The sequence below is a fragment of the Podarcis filfolensis genome, assembly GCF_964270895.1.
Source record: "Podarcis filfolensis genome assembly, chromosome: 1".
NCBI lineage: Eukaryota > Metazoa > Chordata > Lepidosauria > Squamata > Lacertidae > Podarcis > Podarcis filfolensis.
In genome coordinates, this window is record NC_139604.1 from 19544670 (window position 1) to 19564248 (window position 19579).

Genomic DNA, 19579 nt, shown 5'->3' on the forward strand with positions numbered 1-19579 from the left:
AGCAGCATCTTCGTAGCTTGGACTTCGTTTTGCGTGAAAAGTGGTTGCTGCTTGTAGTTATTTAATTGCAGTGTTTCATCAGCTGGTGTCTTGAGCAGCAACCTCTGGAAACGAAGGGCTAAAAACTGGCGCTCCTCTCCCAAATTATCTGGTCCCTTTTAACTTCGTATTTCAGCTGGTTGACTAAAATCCCTTATTTTGGCTACTGATCCCTTATTTTCGAGGCTGCTGATCCCTTATTTTCAAATCTGTAAGTTGACAGCTGTGGACAAAACCGCTGGCCACACTTGTACAGAGATTTTCCTCAAACCGGATTGTAGCGCAGTGCTGGGGACAAGGAGGCTGTAAGGAAGACAAAAGATGTCTTATTTACCGTATTTTTCCCTCTATAACACGCAGATTTTTTCTCCTAAAAAGGAAGGGGAAATGTCTGTGCGTGTTATTGAGCGAATGTGTGGTCCCTGGAGCCAAATGGCAAAAAAAATCAGGCAAAAATCAAATCGCGCGTCTCGGAGAAGGGAAACCTGAAAAGAGGAAGTGGCTGCTTTCCTGCATTCTGCCTCAGGGTCTTACTGCCCACCCTCCTCTGTTTCCTTGCTGTGTTTGCTCAAACGGAACAAAGAGCAGGGAAAGCCCCTCCCCTCCAGGCAAGCAGAGTGTCGTCTCTGTGCTCCGGTGCTGCTGAAAACATGCAGGAGGGAGAGAGAGAGAGAGAGAGAGAGAGAGCTGGCTGGCTTGGGTGGGTAGGTGAGGGAAAACTTTTGCCTTCCTTTCCTCCCTCCCGTTATAACCCCTCTCCTGCATTCTTAGCCAGCTGCTTCTCTGCACACCCCTCTCGTGCTCCTTGTCCATTCTGTATTTTTCCTTCCTTCCCCACTTAAAATGTGGTTAAAAAGCATGGATCCACATGGATCCTCAGGATCTTTGCATTGGGTCACCCCAAATTCACCATCAGATCACATAGCATGTCCATGGCTACAGCCTGCCCCCCAAAAATCACACACGCACTGTTGCCTGGGGCTGCAATGGTGCAAAAATGTGGTTAAAAAGCATGGATCCACATGGATCCTCAGGATCTTTGCATTGGGTCACCCCAAATTCACCATCAGATCACATAGCATGTCCATGGCTACAGCCTGCCCCCCCCCCAAATCACGCACCCACTGTTGCCTGGGGCTGCAATGGTGCAAAAACGTGGTTACAAAACATGGATCCTCAGGATCTTTGCATTGGGTCACCCCAAATTCACCATCAGAGCACATAGCATGTCCATGGCTACAGCCTGCCCCCCCCCCCAAAATCACACACCCACTGTTGCCTGGGGCTGCAATGGTGCAAAAACGTGGTTACAAAGCATGGATCCACAGGGATTCTCAGGATTTTTGCATTGGGTCACCCCAAATTCACCATCAGATCACATGTCTGTGGCCACAGCATGAAGCACAAAAATGATACATCCACTGTTTCATTCAGAATGTTTTTTCCCTTGTTTTCCTCCTCTAAAAACGATGTGCGTGTTATGGTCAGGTGCGTGTTATCGAGCGAAAAATACGGTACTTGGCAGCATTTGATGTGGTTGCTTGTGATACCTCGCATTATCCACAAAGCTCAGTCACCCCAAATATCTCTTAATTTGTCTTAGAGCATGGGTAGGCAAACTAAGGCCCGGGGGCTGGATGTGGCCCAATCGCCTTCTCAATTCAGCCCGCGGACAGTCCAGGAATCAGTGTGTTTTTACATGAGTAGAATGTGTCCCTTTATTTAAAATGCATCTCTGGGTTATTTGTGGGGCACAGGAATTTGTTCATTTTTTTTCTTCAGAATATAGTCCGGCCCTCCACAATGTCTGAGGGACAGTGGACCAGCCCCTTGCTGAAAAAGTTTGCTGATCCCTGTTTAGAGCTTACCATGTCCTCAACTAATTAACACTTCCCCTGCCCCCTTCTGAAGCGTTCATAGTAATGTTACATAACAAATAAAGTGCCTGTGCGTGTGTACAAAGTGCCTGTCCGCACAGAATCAAGGAATAGAATCTCCCACCCCACAGATCTGATTCCTAGTATCTACAGTGGTACGTCGGTTTATGAACTTAATCTATTCTGGTAGTCCGTTCTTAAACCGAAACCATTCTTAAACCAAGGTGCACTTTCCCTAATGAGGCCTCTTTCCACCGGTGCCCTTCCACCGTTCGGATTCCGTTCTGAGACCGAGGTAAAGTTCGCAAACCGGGACACTACTTCCGGTTTTGCGGAGTTTGTAAACCGAATTGTTCATAAACGTGGCTGTTCTTAAACCGAGGTACCACTGTATCTCTCCTTTTAATCTTTAGGCAAGCTGGGGGACCTAGTTGTAATAATGTTTTGGGTTGTTGTTTCGCTTCCTTTTTTATATATATTTTTGGAAATGTTTAGAGCTTATAGCTTGCTGTGGTGCTCCTAAACCATGTCTGACCCTTATTTCAGCACTTATTCCTGACCATTCCCACTGACTTTTACCTCTGCATTCAAATAAATCCTATAAATCCTATAAATCAGGGGTCGGCAAAGTTTTTGTGGCTTGGGCCAGTTCGTGGTCCCGCAGACGCCACGGTGGGCCGGAGTGTGTGCGCACGCATGCATACATACGCAAATGCTATTTCCAGCGCTCCTTCCAGCGTGGAGGAGGCATGCGCAGCTTCCCATTGGCTGCAGGAGCTTCCTGCAGCCAATGAGAAGGCAGCCAGCATTGTGGAAGGCGGTCCCCACTCTGATCCGCTCCAGTTTAGTGCACCACACGGGAGGCAAATGAGCAGGCGGCGAGGGTCCATGGGCTGGTTAAACGACCACCATGGGCCGCTTGTGGCCCACGGGCCTTAGGTTGCCGACTCCTGCTATAAATGGTTGGTTTGTGCCTGGAAGCAGCTGCCACAGAAAAGTGTATAAGAAGAAGAGTTTGGATTTGATATCCCGCTTTATCACTACCCGAAGGAATCTCAAAGCAGCTAACATTCTCCTTTCCCTTCCTCCCCCGCAACAAACACTCTGAGGTGAGTGGGGCTGAGAGACTTCAAAGAAGTGTGACTGGCCCAAGGTCACCCAGCAGCTGCATGTGGAGGAGCGGAGACGCGAACCCGGTTCCCCAGATTACGAGACTACCGCTCTTAACCACTACACCACACTGGCTCTCAGCCTCTCGTTGTGTGGCCCTTGCAATGAGCAGCTAGGGCATCTCCTGCTGGCAACCGTTGCTACTGCACAACTAAACTTGACTTCATTTTCTTTCATTCCTTTCTAAAAGGGCTGACGTGTTTTTGTCACTGTTGTTTTTGCAGAGTCACTACTCAATAAAGAAAGCTGGAGCTGCACTTGGTTTTGGAACAGAAAATGTGATTTTAATAAAGTGCAACGAAAGGTATGCTCCCATAGCAAAATAGCTGTATTGAGTTTATTTGTTTTTTGTTTTGTGCAACAATATACTAATGTTGTTACTAATTAGATCAGTTGAATTAATTAAACTATGGTTAGTGTTCACTTCTATTTGGTCTTTATTCATTTGTTTTAAAATATTCTTTGTTTTTGTCTTTCACGTTGACTGCAGAGGCAAAATAATACCAGCTGATTTGGAAGCCAAAATTCTGGAAGCCAAACAAAAGGTAACCCTGACTTTTTGGTTTTTTTTGAGGGGGGGACCTGAATATATTTCCTATTTAGATGAACATAAGTAACATACATTTTGTCTTCTACATAAATGCATACCACACAGTGTAAGACAAGCTAAGGAAGAAATAATAAACTAATTTACAGTGCAATACTAACCCTTTGCTGCTGGAGCTCCACTGCCCCCCCAGGCCCCCAGCAAGGGGAGAAACTTATAATCCACTGGTGATTGCATCAAGTCCTCAAATGGACTTTTGGGGGAACCAATGAAAGAAAATGTGACAGTTAAAAAATATGCACAGCAGAAAAACTAATGAAAGAACTTGTAATCAGTTTCAATAACTGAAGTTAGCTTCAGTTTCCACATTTTTGTTTCCTCATGAACTTTATCCTCTGTCTTACCTCCTAGGGATATGTTCCCCTTTATGTGAATGCAACTGCTGGCACAACAGTTTATGGGGCCTTTGACCCAATTCAGGAGATGGCAGACATTTGCGATAAATACAACCTTTGGCTCCATGTGGACGTGAGTAAGACGAGCTGCGATCCTATGCACACACACACTTGCCGAAGAATAAAATCTCACTGAAAGCAGGGGGACTCACAAATCGTGTCCTCACCACATGTTGCAGTGAGACTGGCCTCGCTGTTTGTGTGGGTGGGATCATTTGGATAGCCACAACAACCCGATTGGGTCCCTCTGTTGCTGGGGCAATTCTGGCCAATGGGGTTGAGAGAATTTGCAGCCGGGGGACGTTGCGTCGAGCTTCCTCTTAGCACCTCGTGCATCTGATCACCCGCCCACCCTCCCTATATTTAGGGTCTTGCTATGACCTTGCTATGTGTGGGTTGTCTGCTTTTGGGGCAGGGGCCGGTAGAAATTTTCCCATTTGGCTGATTGGCTGGTGCCACTTGGGTTCCGCCTGCCGCGTAGCAAATCGTCACAACTTTGTAAGGTTTGGCGGTTAGGCATTGGTTCAAGGTGTGGTGGAGGGGAGGTTGTCACACCTGCCTCTCCCAATGTGCGATAGGGTATTCCGTTAAAGGTATCCAGGGGCTCGCCATGCTTTTGTCCGATCCCCTTCCAGGGGTTAGGGCAACGCCAGAGCACCTGGGAGCATTTTGGGGTGAGGCTGTGTCTGTGGTAGGACCGGTGCCCCCCCAGTCTGTTTACCTTTACTGACTTCTGTCGGTGTCCAGTTATCAGTGCTGCCCTGCCAGAGGTGTAGGCGCAGCTAGTCAACCAATGCCTAAGCAAACCACTCACATTCTGTAATCAATAAAGTTGTGGCCAAAATTATGTCCAATAACCTTAAACTAATATTGGTGTCGACTGTGTCTTTCTTTGAGAGGTCTTGGGGGTCTTCACACGCAACACTTCCGAATAAACACATTTAGGATTGCACTGCAAATATTGAATTTTTTACCATTTTTAAGTAGAAAAGAGTATCCTCCTAGCAACTCTGCTTGTTAGTGTTTGTATTGTAGTAACACACGGCCACTTCTCCTTGTTTGAAAGTGCAAAATTAAGAAGAGCGCCTGTTTGTGAAATCATGAATGTTTTCATCAGAAATTTAGTGCCCAGAGTTTTGACAGCATTGATCCTTTTGCTAACTGTGGAGTGTCAGATACTTGAAGGGTTCCTCCTAAGCCTTTGAACTTTCTTCCATCACTTTCAGGCTGCCTGGGGCGGAGGATTGCTAATGTCCAGGAAGCATCGTCATAAGCTGAGTGGCATAGAAAGGTATTATTCTCATTTGCATGTTTATTTAGTTAGCAACTTCTCCATGGTACATATGCCGTTTTGCAAATACCCTAGGGAAGATAAACCCCTATCTTAAAAATATTATAGAATTTTTTTTAAAAGAGCAATTGACAAGAATAAAAGGTCCAATGTGAGGGGGGAATATTCCATGTGTCCATGTAGAACAGAAGCAGTTTTATGCAAAATAGAATTTTCATGTCAGTGTAAGTTTCACATTTACATTACATACCAGAATGAAACAAGAGAGACTTCGTTACCTATCTTGCCAAATGCAAGGTGGTTCTTTTAACATGAGAGTCAGAAGTAATACAAAACACAAGTGAGTGAGATAATTCAAGATTTTATTCAAAACAGCAAGCAATATATACATACCAAGCAAGCACTTCCATCTGCCACTTGGAAGCCCTCATGAAGCAGCAAAGTGACTCCCCCAGGTAGCCTCAGTTTGTAGGGCCCTGCAGCCGATCAGTCTGTGCACGAGCTTCTCCAAACTCTGCCCACAACCATCCGATTCACCTCATGAGAAGAGAAGACTCCCTAGAAAAGACCCTGATGTTGGGAAAGATTGAGGGCACAAGGAGAAGGGGATGGCAGAGATGGTTGGACAGTGTTCTCAAAGCTAATAACATGAGTTTGACCAAATTGGGGGAGGCACTGGAAGACAGGAGTGCCTGGTGTGCTCTGGTCCATGAGGTCACGAAGAGTCGGCGGCAACTAAATGACTAAACAACAACAAGCCTGTGTGGCTTGCCCGACTGGCTACGTGCAGATCATTCATTACTGGCTATGTGCGGATTATTCATTAGCCACCCACTCCCAATGCCTCACTTTCTCAAACCAATGTTCAACATCAAAGAAGGTACCTAGCACTATCACTTCCTCCCAACTGATTAGGACATTAAAGGCTGTTCTCATGCCATCAAATAACCTAACAAGAGATAAGAAGGGGAAGGAACAGAGGCAAGTAGGGCAACCATGTTAGATCACTAACTCCTCGATATACAATTTATCTTCCAGATAGAAGATCATACAGTGTCTCATGAGTGAGATGCTTTGGGACAAAAATTAGCGAGACCTGCATCAGCTGTTAGCTTTGTGTCACTTCACAGTCACACTCTCTGTGAACTGCGCTCAGCTTGTGGCCTGCCTTCCACCCTGGTCAGTGCTGGAGCTGTCATCAGTAATTGGCAATAACTGGCCCCAGTGGTTCTGCTATTTATTGTATTTTTGCATTAATCGACTGCATTGATCTATGTGTGTTGGGAAGGGCACACACTCTCTAACTAGAGTTGCCACAGGCAACACTTGCCAATTTTGGAAAGACCACGAAGATGCTCACAAACAATATGTGCCAATAATGGTGAATCACAGAATTGTACAATTGGAAGGGATCCCGAGGGTCATCTAGTCCAAACTCTTGCAATGCAGGAATCTCAGCTAGATCATGCATGACCGATGGCCACCCAACCTCTGGTTAAAGACTTCCAAGGAAGGAAAGTCCATCACCTTTCATGTGAGTCTTTTCCCCTGTCGAACAGCTCTTACTGTCAGAAAGTTCTTCCTGATGTTTAGTAGGAATCTCCATTCTTGTACCTTGAATTCATTGGTTCAGGTCCTACTCTCTGGAGCAGCAGAAAACAATCTTGCTCCATCCTCCATGTGACATCCCTTTAGATGTTAGAAGATGACTGCCATAGTCTCCTCTTTACCAGGCTAAACATACCCAGTTCCCTCAAGCGTTCCTCATAAGGCTTGGTTTCCAGACCCTTGATCATCTTGGTCACGGAAGCAGTCCCACTGTTGTACACTTTTAATGCCCTGGTCATTGCATGAGATTCATATCTTTAACAGGCTGGATCTACAGAACTGAAGGATCATAATGTCAGCTTTCTCACAGAAGCTGTTATATCTGAACAACATTCACTGCACCTTGCAGTTTATTTAGAGCAGGAATCGGCAGAGTCCAGACTTGTGGGAACGACTTAATCTTACTATATCCCTGAGACCCACCAATTTGTGTGATGTGCTTGTACATATTTTATGGGCTAATAGCCGTAAATAAATAAATAAATTGTAATTGTGATGTGCTTGCATAGTAGCTTAGTGGGGGCGGACATAAACTCAAATCTAAAGAAGGACACCGAGTATATCTGAACACATGCCCAAATCTCTCCCAAATTTTCTTCATTTCAACAGCCAGAAAAAGAGATGAAGAGAGACACTGTTGGTGTTGTTAAACTACTGGAGGTCAGAAACCTTTGCTGATCTACTGCTAGTCTCTCAGGGGACCGGTCTACCAGCCATTCCTGATCCACCTTTTGCCCATTCCTGGTTTTCTAGAGAGGAGATTTTGCATATCACTTGCTAGCACATCTTGGTGATAATGTGGGGATTGCGTATCTCAGGAAATTTCAAACACCAGCCCATGTCAACAACTGTATTTTAAAAAGGGGGGGGGGACAATTAGTGGGAAATGAATATCCTGTTTGCCTAAACTTATAGAAATTCTCACGTCTGTTTCTAGAAGGTGGCTCTTTCAGGAATGAAGTTACAGTATCAGCTAATCAGCATAGACCCGACAGTAATTAATTACCATTCATTACGCTATCAGCTTCTCAGTATTCTCTCTTTACCAGTAACATTAATCCTGAAAAGACAGCTTCCCTTAGTGCAATTCCAACCTTCGGCTGCAATGCTTGCCCCACAGAATAAGACTATTGGCAATTTTTGTCATCTCGTATTCCTAGTATAGACCACTCTCACCTTATTAGTCCTGGTGGTGCAGGGTCTTGACATCGGAGTGAGGGAAAATATGCCACAAACTGCATATTGCAGATAGGAGATGTATTTGTAAGCCCAGGAGATATTTTGTCCCAACCATCTCAAAGAGTAAGTAAGTCCCACTGGGATCCAGGCTCTGGAAAATGGCCCTGCTCTGGATCCAGCAAGGCTAAATCTCTTACTCCATTAATTCTAAGCACATTCTTTTCTTTTGTAGAGCCAACTCTGTCACATGGAATCCACACAAGATGATGGGGGTTTTATTACAATGCTCTGCCATTCTTCTTCGGGAAAAGGTTTGCTTGCATGTCGATTTCTTTTTAAATGGTACAGAGCAAACACAATTATGTTGTTTCTACCTTTACAGCTTCTCCCAAAGAATCCTGGGAGCTGTAGTTTGCTGAGGACTCTGTGAGAGATCTCCCAAAGAACTACAAATCCTTAGGATTTCCTGGAGGAAAAAGCGTGATTACTAAACCAATTTAAGTCTGTGGTTGTTATAGCTACAAGGCCAAAGACTTTCACTCTTCTCGCCTTTCTATTGGATTTATTCAGTGCTATTTTTATAGAAGGGACACAGGTGGCATTGTGAGTTAAACCACAGAGCCTAGGACTTGCCGATCAGAAGGTCGGCGGTTCAAATCCCCGCGACGGGGTGAGCTCCCGTTGCTCGGTCCCTGCTCCTACCAACCTAGCAGTTCGAAAGCACGTCAAAGTTCAAGTAGATAAATAGGTACCGCTCCGGCAGGAAGGTAAATGGCGTTTCTGTGCACTGCTCTGGTTCACCAGAAGTGGCTTAGTCATGCTGGCCACATGACCCGGAAGCTGTACGCCGGCTCCCTCGGCCAATAAAGCGAGATGAGCACCGCAACCCCAGAGTCGGTCATGACTGGAACTAGTGGTCAGGAGCCCCTTTACCTTTACTTTATTTTTTCTAGAAAAAGAGGTGCCAGAACTCACCATAATCACCTCCCTCATTCTCTTAGGATGGCAATGGCGCCCACCTGAGAGGTGCCGGAACGGAGTTCCACCGACTTTGAGCTGGAAAAAAAGCCCTGGATTTATTTGTTTAGAGTATTTTTATTCCAACCCTTCAACAAGGTTTCCAGGGTGGCATTGGCATGCCACGCCTGTAGTCCTGGTGGAACCTAGAATCCCTTATGTTGATGTAGGTCCAACTGACTCCTATGGCTGCCAAATGGGATTTGGTGATTCCACTGTGCTTTCTTTCCTACTAAAAACTCCACTATAAAGGATAACCGAGGAACATCAAATAAGTAAAGTTGTCTAGTGTAACTGAGTCCACAGTAGTCAATGTGCTTTTAAGGTGCTCCATACATTAACTGTGCCACATTTTACACCCACCATTCACCTCTTCTCCGCCATGTTGAAGATCTCCTGATGGCACAAGGACGTTGCTACGCCATTGTAATATTTTACGTTGGCGCAGTGCCGCATTTTGCTGGTGTGGAGGGCTTTAAGGGTGAGTTTATCCTGTCCGGATGATGTAACTCATGGATAGGAAGATCACTGTCGGACGCTGCCATTGGTTTTTGTAGTTACATGCTTAATAGTCACAAAACTGGCCCGAGATCCAGGAGAACTAATAATACACATGCAAAAAAGACTACATGGGCAGCAAATGCTGCTTTCTGTTTTGCAGCCATGAGCAGGCCATGCAACGAGGGGAGTTGCTGAAGTGAGAATTGACGAAGAAAATCTAGGTGGGCGTGAAAATCGAGCTTAGATTCCCTTGGGAATCTAAGTGGAATGCCGTGCACATACAGTATGTTCTGTGCATGCGACACACTATATTTTATCTACTGCTTGATTTCTTATATTTGAAGAGGGTGTTTTTCCAACAGGGCATACTTCAAGGTTGCAACCAGATGTGTGCAGGATATCTGTTCCAACAAGATAAGCAATACGATATAACTTATGACACTGGGGATAAAGCAATACAGTGTGGTCGCCATGTGGACATATTCAAATTCTGGTTGATGTGGAAAGCCAAGGTAAGCAATAAAATGTCAGAAAAATGCACATCAGTTTTATGTGAGAAGATAGTTCAACTAAGTCCAGAATGCAACAGCTAGACTGGTGACTGGGAGTAGCCGCCGAGACCATATAACACCGGTCCTGGAAGACCTACATTGGCTCCCAGTACGTTTCCAAGCACAATTCAAATTGTTGGTGCTGACCTTTAAAGCCCTAAATGGCCTCGGCCCAGTATACCTGAAAGTGCATCTCCACCCCCATCATTCAACCCGGGACACTGAGGTCCAGCTCCGAGGGCCTTCTGGTGGTTCCCTCACTGCGAGAAGTGAAGCTGCAGGGAACCAGGCAGAGGGCCTTCTCGGTAGTGGCGCCCGCCCTGTGGAACACCCTCCCATCAGATGTCAAGGAAATAAACAACTATCTGAAGACATCTGAAGGCAGCCCTGTTTAGGGAAGTTTTTAATGTTTGGTGTTTTATCGTATTTTTAATATTCTGTTGGGAGCCACCCAGAATGGGTGGTGTATAAATAATAAAATTATTATTATTATTATTATTATTATTATTATTATTATTATTATTATTAGGGTTTATCACTGTAGCCTTAAGTTCCCAGAAACCCAAATCTGTTAGTCCTAAATGTTTATATCTTCACAGATGTGGGAGGAAGGGGTTTTTGGAAACTTTTAGCAAAACTACATTCCTTTCCACAAGATTGTTTTTGGATAGACTGATCCCCAGAACCCTAACTTCTCCCAATACAGATTTTGGCAATTGCTTAATAGAATGCTTACAAGAATTTAATTTTTATCTGGTCATGTTTATTATTCATTTGTGTACAATTTTGTAACAGGAAAATAAAACAACAAAAGAATGCTTATAAGTAAAGGCATTTAAACTAATGGTTCTTTTTGTTCAAGTAAAACTAAATATATGTGTATATGCTTGTAAGTCTATTTTCAAAACCTGTATTTCTTTTAAAAAAGGAATATATTGAAAATTCGGGTCTGCTTGAAGGACATATTATTTATAGTTCATTTTTTAAAGATTCTTATTTCACACAGGCTAGAAAACATGGTGCAATTTGTAAAATTAAATAGTGGATTCAAAATTTAAAAATTACAGAGACCCTAAAGATGAAGATATACAACTTCAAAATTTCAAAAGAATATTCCATAGTTTAGCAACCTTCAGAATTTAAAAGAATAACATGGAAAATAAATATAGTTGAACACAAATATTTTATACTCAAAGCTAACCAGAGCAAATATGTGCAAGGAAGAGTACAGAACTGAAATTTAAAAATATCTTTCTTTTTTTCAAAACAGGGTACAGTGGGATTCGAAAGTCAGATCAACAAATGTCTTGAATTAGCAGAATACCTCTATAATAAAATTAAGAACAGAGAGGAGTTTGAGATGGTTTTCGAAGGAGAGGTAAGCAATGGGCCACAAAATACTTTCAATTAAAAATGGGCATTTGGGGAATAGAAAATGCACCATCCAGCCCAGAGTTAAGTACTTTAAAGCTAGTGCTATTTTCAATGGGGGATATTTAACTACATGTTTGACTCACCAACTGAAGTCAATGGGGTGTAAAAGTGCTGAACTTTGGTTGGCTCGCGGCAGGCCCCAGGTTTTCGTGCACCCTTTGCCAACAAAAGCCTTGAAATGTAATTCCCCGCCCCAACCCCAGTTTCAGCTAACTGGGCAAATGGTCACTTGTTTTTCTTTGCTTGCTTGCTTGCTTTTAAAGGACAAAACTGCAGTATAAGTACTTAGCTGCAACTAGAACTGTACGATGCTTGCATGTAGACTCTATTGGGGTCTGTGGACACATTTGAAAACTGGAGAAACCATTGTAGACACACGCACACAGTGTCGGAGTTACGTATAAGCTAAACAAGCTATAGCTTAGGGCCCCACTCTCTTGGGGGCTCCCCAAAAAAAAAATAAAGGAAAAAACCTGGATCTACATTTCCAAAATATAAGATAAAAAACAAATAAAATAAAACCTACATAAGGCAACAGTGTTTGTGTTGTGTAGGCTCCTATGGTGTAGGTAATGGCCTGCTAGCCTGCTCCCTAAAATATCACTGGTTTGCTCATTTCTATATATAGGGTGCCTACATTCTGCATGGACTGGTTGCATGGCAATGTGTAGCATGCAGCTAATGCGTTTGCATTATTAAGTTTGTTATGAATTTTAAAAAAATTAAGTTAGAGCTTAATAATTATTTCACTATTAATATACTACTTCTTAATTGTATTTCAGTTCAACAATTACTTTGATAAAATACATATTTTGTTATATGCAAATGGTTTTAGATACCTGTTAGATCCATAAATTACCATATAGCAGATATTCAACACAAAAAACAGTGACAATTTGTTGTTGACAAAGGGCAGCTGGACATATAAAGGGCCCCAATTACCTTCAGTAGCTTAGGGCCTCATCAAACCTAAATCTGGCCCTGTACACATACACACACACACACATCCCACAACTTGCTCTGTTGTCAATAACAGAAGGCTTCTTTCAAGCCTAATTCCAGCAGGCAGAGAAGATATTGCAGATGCCATAGAAGGCAGGTACCATGTTGGTGACCCCTATGTACAAGCCAGCAATCCAAAAACCATGGAACCAGTTCCATGAGCCCAAGAAGGATTTTAGGCTTCCTTTTGCCGAATAATAGCACACCATGCCAAAAGACAAAACGCTTTTTAAATTGGTGTTGGTGGCGAATCACTTTGCAATATGGGTGGGGCTCGGCTGTAAACAACTGGAACGTGACAGAGAACGTATATTGGAAAATACAGGAGCTGCTACTAAACGAACATAGGGATATGTGGAATTTCAGCATCGCTGCAATGCTCTAAACCTCAAGCAGTAGCTGACAGCATGGTGGTGGTGAAGCACTTACCTGACTACCTGGCAGGTGAGTCGCTGCTGCTTACGGGGAGCCGTGAGGCAGCAGGGTACAGCGCAAATGCACGAGGGGAGCCAATCGCTCCCAGTAAGCCAGTGATTCACCACCGGGAGGTCTGCCCCACTGCACTATCCACTACTGATCTGGAGTCACTTTTGGGTGGGCTTTATGCACCACCACAAACAGTTAACAAAGAAGTATTGCCCGTTCAAAAGACCATTGGAGAGTATTCCACGGAGGCAGGAATCCTGCGCTTCTTCATGCAAAGCCACCGAATAGGAAAGTTCAAAGTGTGAAAATCCACTGGGCTTTTGTAAGCACCTTCTCTGGATTTCCCTTCCCCTCTTTCGCCTCAGAAGATATTGTGATGTGCCACAAGTCGAACGAATGGCACTGGCAACTAAAGGCCGCGCATCCTTAGGAAGATAAGGCTCATAAACTGATTGGCAACCCTAAAGTAATCTGCTCTTAGCTGAGATTCCACGCTTCATTTTCTGCGCTGCAAAGGTTGCTACTTTTGTTAATTCTGCTACTGGTGCTTTCTGGTGGTTTCACTTCATAAACCTTGGCTGATTGGACACTTGAGTGTGCTCCAGTTCCTTATTTAACTTAAAAAAACTGATTCTCTGTCTTTTAACAGGAGAGAGTGCCTTTCTGTATGTACTGAGGATTTTGCTGGCACAGGAGTGACGGGAGGGACAGAATGTGTTCTCATCCACTTAGTCCTAAATGGGCTGTTTGTATTGCAGATTCATTATGAACTAATGTAAAAAAAGATCTGGAGAGAGAGTCTCAGGATGGTAGCTACATACAGAATTGCATCTATTGGCTGTTGCTATTTATTAACAAGCAAAATTTCCAGTTGTGGTTGAGAGGAGGTTCCTTTCACAGTGATGACTTACAACAGCTCCTGATCCAAGCTTCCCTATTCATCGCTTGCATGCTCAGCCAAACTCCCAATCCTAAATTTCCTAAACTTTGGGGAGCAGGGGGTAACACTGGGGTACATCACCCAAAGTGTTTGGTGTGTGGTGAGTTGTTTTTTAAATCTGAATTTTTGTGTTAGTATTTTATTTACCTACCATTTTGATGAGTTTGCTTTGTTTCATTTCTGTGTTTATAGCCTGAACACACAAATGTTTGCTTCTGGTACATTCCACCAAGTCTCAGAGGGATCCCAGACTCGGAGGAGAGGAGAGAAAAGCTACATAGGGTAATCGTATCTATTTTAATTACTCTTAAGCATTTCAGAGGGACGCGGGTGGCACTGTGGTCTAAACCACAGAGCCTAGGGCTTGCTGATCAGAAGTTCAGCTGGCAGTTCAAATCCCCATGATGGGGCGAGCTCCCGTTGTTCGGTCCCTGCTCTTGCCAACCTAGCAGTTTGAAAGCATGTCAAAGTGCAAGTAGATAAATAGGTACCACTCCAGCGGGAAGGTAAACAGCATTTCCTGGTTTGCCAGAAGCAGCTTAGTCATGCTAGCCACATGATCCGGAAGCTGTCTGCAGACAAACGCCGGCTCCCTCGGCCAGTAAAGCAAGATGATCACTGCAACCCCAAAGTCGCCCGCGACTGGACCTAACGGTCAGGGGTCCCTTTACCTTTACCTTTAAGCATTTCAGGGCAAGTCCTCACAGTAAAACAAATACAAGAAAACCATGTAATAGTTGACCTCTGTGAAGATGGCTCAACCTTCTCTAAGCCAAGGCCAGAGGTCTAGCTCTGTGAGAATCCAGAGATAAGTTTCTGAGAAATCTTATAAGGAAGGAGATTTTTCACGTGGCTACTCCAGTAAAGAAACAAAGGACTAAACATTTCCCTTTTTCTATTTGAATCAAAAAGGTCGCACCCAAAATCAAGGCGCTGATGATGGAGTCAGGTACCACGATGGTTGGATATCAGCCACAGGGAGATAAAGCAAACTTCTTCCGAATGGTTGTCTCAAACCCTGCAGCTACCAAGTCTGACATTGACTTCCTCATTGAGGAGATAGAAAGACTGGGGCAAGATCTGTAATCCCCTCAAATGACCCGTTTTACTTCTCTAACAGCACTATTTTCCAGTACTGGCTTCTTCTGGTTTTGGTTTGTTTGGGTTTTTTTGTAACCACTTCTGTAGAACACATTTTAAGGTAATCCCTTTCTAAATGTTCCATTCTTCTGAGACACCCTCCTTAAAAAAGAAAAGAAAAACCATGACGAAAAAACTCCTGTATATTATGAAACATATATGTGTATTAGTAGGTTATTTTACCAAAAGGGGAAAATATATTATCTTAAAATGCATTGTCCGCCCTTATTTAAAAGCCTGGCAAATCTAGTTAGCAGGAAGCTAATAGTATTAAGGTAGACAATTAAGAACTCTGCACAACAGATGTGTATAGTAATATATATATAATATAAATAAATGAATATATATATATATTATAAATAAAGGGGTGGTGAGCCTAAGAGTAATTCACAGTATATTTTCCAGTGCAGAGGTGTCCTCAGTCAAGGACTGCTCCTACACAGCTCCATTTGAATTAATGAGGCTTGACTATAGCATTGCTTGGAAGATTATACCCCAACACCCTCACTGCTTGGGAGTTACCTCCCTTGGTTTGAATGGATAGCACTGGGCACCATCCACCTCCCTAAGTTTCTCCTGATTTTTTAATGGGTGCAGTCAAGCCAAAGGTGAGCATTTTGAAGCCCCTCTGGAATCAAAGGAACTTAAGAGGACTTAGCTTTGACTGGATCATGGCCAGGATGTGCAAATATTTAGGACTGGGGTGGGAGGAAGCTAATGTTTTAATCTAAAAGGTAAATCATGCAATAACTGGGCTAACGTCATATCCCAGACGAAATTAGGTATGTATGAGGGAAACGTTTTTAAAGATGTAGATTCTTAGGAACTAATGTTTAACCTTATTTAAACTTTGTTGCTGGTGCTTCTCTGATGTATAAAAGAATCAGCAACGCTTTCCTAAAGAGAACCACCTACTAGATGTATATATGCCCCCATTAGTTGTCATATCAGGGGATAGTAGTAGCTGAGATGTTGTGATAGGCCATAATATTATTGTTGTATTTTTTAGAATTTGATTTGTGTAGATTGTATACATTACTGTTAGACCACGGGAGGAGGGAGGAACTAAATGTAATAGTTTTCCAGCAAGGTAACTGTTCAGTTCTCGGTATATGAACTGTTTGCTTTCTTTATATGCAAAGATTTACCATGCTAAAGAGCTGTCTTGTATTTTCTTCCATTTGTAATGTATCCTATTTATATAATTATCAAAGTTCTAAATAATGTTTATTGGTATTTTAGTGTATTTGTGAGCCAAAGAGAAGATTAAAAATTAGTCAAAACGTTTATATAATAGTGCCCTTAAAACAATAACTTAATAGATGATTTTACTGTCTATAAGGAATCCTAACACTGTATATAGACTTTAGCCTAATGAAATACTTTCATTTTAATAGAATTGTCGCCTTTACTAATTGTACTGTAGTCTGGCTGTACGTTCTGTGTTCTGGGTGCTTTTTTAGTGAATCATGAATGCTTACATTAGGCCGCTGCATACTCCTGGTAGTTTAGGGCCAAACTCTGTAATTTATTTAGATAAATTCTGTGGCAAGATACCCAAAGAGTGGTGATGATTCTGTGAACATGCTCCCAGATCTCATGAACCTCAGAAGGGTACCACATCGTCATTTGGAGTTTATAAGAGAGAAGGAAAAGCTTGCCACAGGATATTTCACGTATGTATGGCTCTCTTGCCACAGTGATTTCCACATTGTTAAAGATATCAGATTTGCCTCCGATTTTATTTGCTAGGTAGTCAGTATTACAGATTCTCAGTCAACTGCCCTTCTAGGAGCTAACAAAGTCGCAGAACCGATAGAACTGTCTGCCAACAGAGTAACTTGACTCAAGCAACATCTTCTGACTGAAGAGCCTTCCCGGATATGCTGCTTTGGCTATTAGCTTCAGTTTTAAGGCCTCGCTTTTCCAGCACATAATGAATGCTAAGGACTACAGCCCTGCACCAAGTTACCAACACGCGGGTCCCATGGAAAGGAATGGAATGTATATACATCAACTGAAGTTTTGCACAGGTAACTTTATGGCCTGGATTAAAACAAAGCAACCAATTGCTTTGTTGGAAAACATTAGCAATATTTCGACGAATGTTTGTTGGCATATGTGTAGCTTTTACCTTTTGGGTTTCCAAGTGTGAAATGAACAGCATTTAAAAGTTGCTCCCTGCCCCCATGCCCCCCTCCGCTTTGGGTGCCCTCTCTCTCGCTCTCTATCTCTAGTTGGTTCTTTCTTCTGTGATCAGCGCTCCTGGATCGAGATGTGTCTAGACTGCCCTAAATGTGTTAAATGTCCATATGGTATTTTTTAATAGCATTTGGATGGAACAACCGAGAAGCCGTTTGCAAAGAGTCTTAACATCTGCTGCCTCTAATTAATCTCCAAATATAGAAAGTTTTGCTCTGAAATGAAAAAGAGAGAGCCACATCTGTATTTTTTTAGGCATGGTGTGATAGGTCTCTCGTTCTGTTTCTAGTGAAGGAACTTCCTGCTCCCTCTTTAATCTTTCCAAGACAGTGCAGTAAAGATAATGGGCTCTTCCTGTTCTATGACCCCCTTCTTGCATCTTGACTTTAACATCTAGGAGATGATCTATGTTTGTTATCTAATCCAGAGCCGTAGTGATAATAAAACCACTCTGCAGTCCTTTGCAGTAGAGATCCTGCTATTTCTGCTTCGGAACCATCATTTTGTTTTACGCAGCTCCTAACACAGGACAGGTACCACTTCCTTATAGTCCTTAGATACAATCTACCTGCAGGGTGTTCAGACTTGGAGTTATATTGATCTTCAGCTACAAACAAGGAAGCACAAGTCAATAAGCCTTTTTGTTAAGTAGCTTCCTTTGACACTTGGGACTTTGTGTGCAAGTCTCAATGGTGCAAAGGCTGAACACCTACCACAGGTACCATCGGCAGTGGCGCCCATGCTAACTTTTTCTTCTGATTGAAATATGGGAGACTTTCTTCTTAGGCTTTTGATTTCTTTTCTAATCGCCAAGCGAAAGGTTGGCATGCCAATCAGCTGACTGATGACATATTTTTTTGACGCTAGTCAAATGTTCCAACGTTGCCACCATGTAGATATTTGCTTACCTTTCAAAACTCCTTAGGCCATTCATGGTGCTTCGAAAGCTCCAAGGAACAGCTGATGGGCGGCAGTTGCAAAGCACTGTGCAAGGTGGAAAAATCCCTTTTGGTGCAGCTGCATCTCTAATCTACCAGAAACCTGACATTATATATGGCATCCGGTATGAGCAGGTACGCGTGGCTTGTCCAAAAAGAGCCTCACAGACCAAATGTGGAAACCTGGTGGCCCTTAATAATAAAAAAATAATCTATTACTGGTACCCAACCATGTGACTGGGTTGCCCCAACATTTTGGGCTGCTTCCATCATATAAAAACCTAATAAAACATTTAAAAGCTTCACTATGGAGGGATGCTTTCAGATGTCTTCTAAAGGTTATATAGTTACTTGACATCTGATGGGCGGGCATTCCACAGGATGCCACTACCAAGAAGGCCCTTGTGTCAGATTTTTCCCATAGTTGCATTAAAGTGCAATTTCCCTTGCCCCGCCACCCAAAGCCAATGTGAAGATAGCTTGCCCACTGGTCCTGCAGCAGTTGGGAGGCAAGTCTAGCGGAACAGCAAAGCATCTCCAAACAGGAGCACAAAGAGTCCTCTGTGGCGAAGACCTAGAGGAACGCGAGTTGGACTAAGACCAGGGAGACTCAAGTACCAATCTTCACTCAACTATGATGCTCGTCAAAGGATGTTGACACACCCTCAGCAGTTTAACCTACCTCACAGGGTTGTTGTGAGGCAAAAATAAAAAAGGGAGGAGGGGGGTTGTATATGCTACCCTATCCTCCTTGGGGGAAGGGTGAAATAAAAATGTAATAAAATAAATAAAATAAAATAAATTCATTTTTTAAAGCCAATAATGTCATTGTTTCACAGTAAAAGCTACTGTAAATGCTGTTGAGGTGCGGATGAAGAGAGTCATTGTGCAGAAGACACTTGCCCCAAGGGAACAATAATAAGTGAACTGGCACAAGAAGTTTGAATATTGGCATTTTGCCATGGTAATAGAGCTCAGGTTCCTCAGTGCAAAATCAGCAATAGGCTGTTACAGAGTTCCTTTCACTCTTCTATAACTTAACAATTTGTGACCAGCTCTTCTCCCTTACTTAAGGAGATTCCATAATGGCATTTTCTGAGGCTTGTAATAAACTCTTCCTGCTTTTGGCTGCCACTGTGAAATAACTCTTCCAAGCTTCCAAGCTCCTTCATTTCTCAGAACCCTCCAGATTCTAATCATTCCCATCTTATGATTACCTTTTTAGCCCCACAATAATTGCCATTTGAATAACATGTTATTAT

The 19579-nt window shown here is 43.0% G+C and overlaps 1 protein-coding gene across 4 annotated transcripts in view; it reads left to right on the top strand.

Annotated features, from left to right (window-relative positions):
- The window catches only part of GAD1 (glutamate decarboxylase 1), a 62569-nt gene extending 43437 nt beyond the window's left edge, over window positions 1–19132 (top strand). For all 4 annotated transcript variants that reach the window (XM_083629252.1, XM_083629253.1, XM_083629251.1 and 1 more), the window contains exons 9-17: window positions 3311–3390; window positions 3577–3631; window positions 4045–4161; window positions 5315–5379; window positions 8399–8477; window positions 10047–10196; window positions 11506–11613; window positions 14230–14319; window positions 14950–19132. In XM_083629252.1, the coding sequence (XP_083485378.1) occupies window positions 3311–3390; window positions 3577–3631; window positions 4045–4161; window positions 5315–5379; window positions 8399–8477; window positions 10047–10196; window positions 11506–11613; window positions 14230–14319; window positions 14950–15123 (918 nt within the window). In that variant the 3' untranslated portion in view covers window positions 15124–19132. The remainder of the gene's footprint in view (window positions 1–3310; window positions 3391–3576; window positions 3632–4044; window positions 4162–5314; window positions 5380–8398; window positions 8478–10046; window positions 10197–11505; window positions 11614–14229; window positions 14320–14949) is intronic.
- The last annotated feature ends 447 nt before the right edge of the window (window positions 19133–19579 follow it).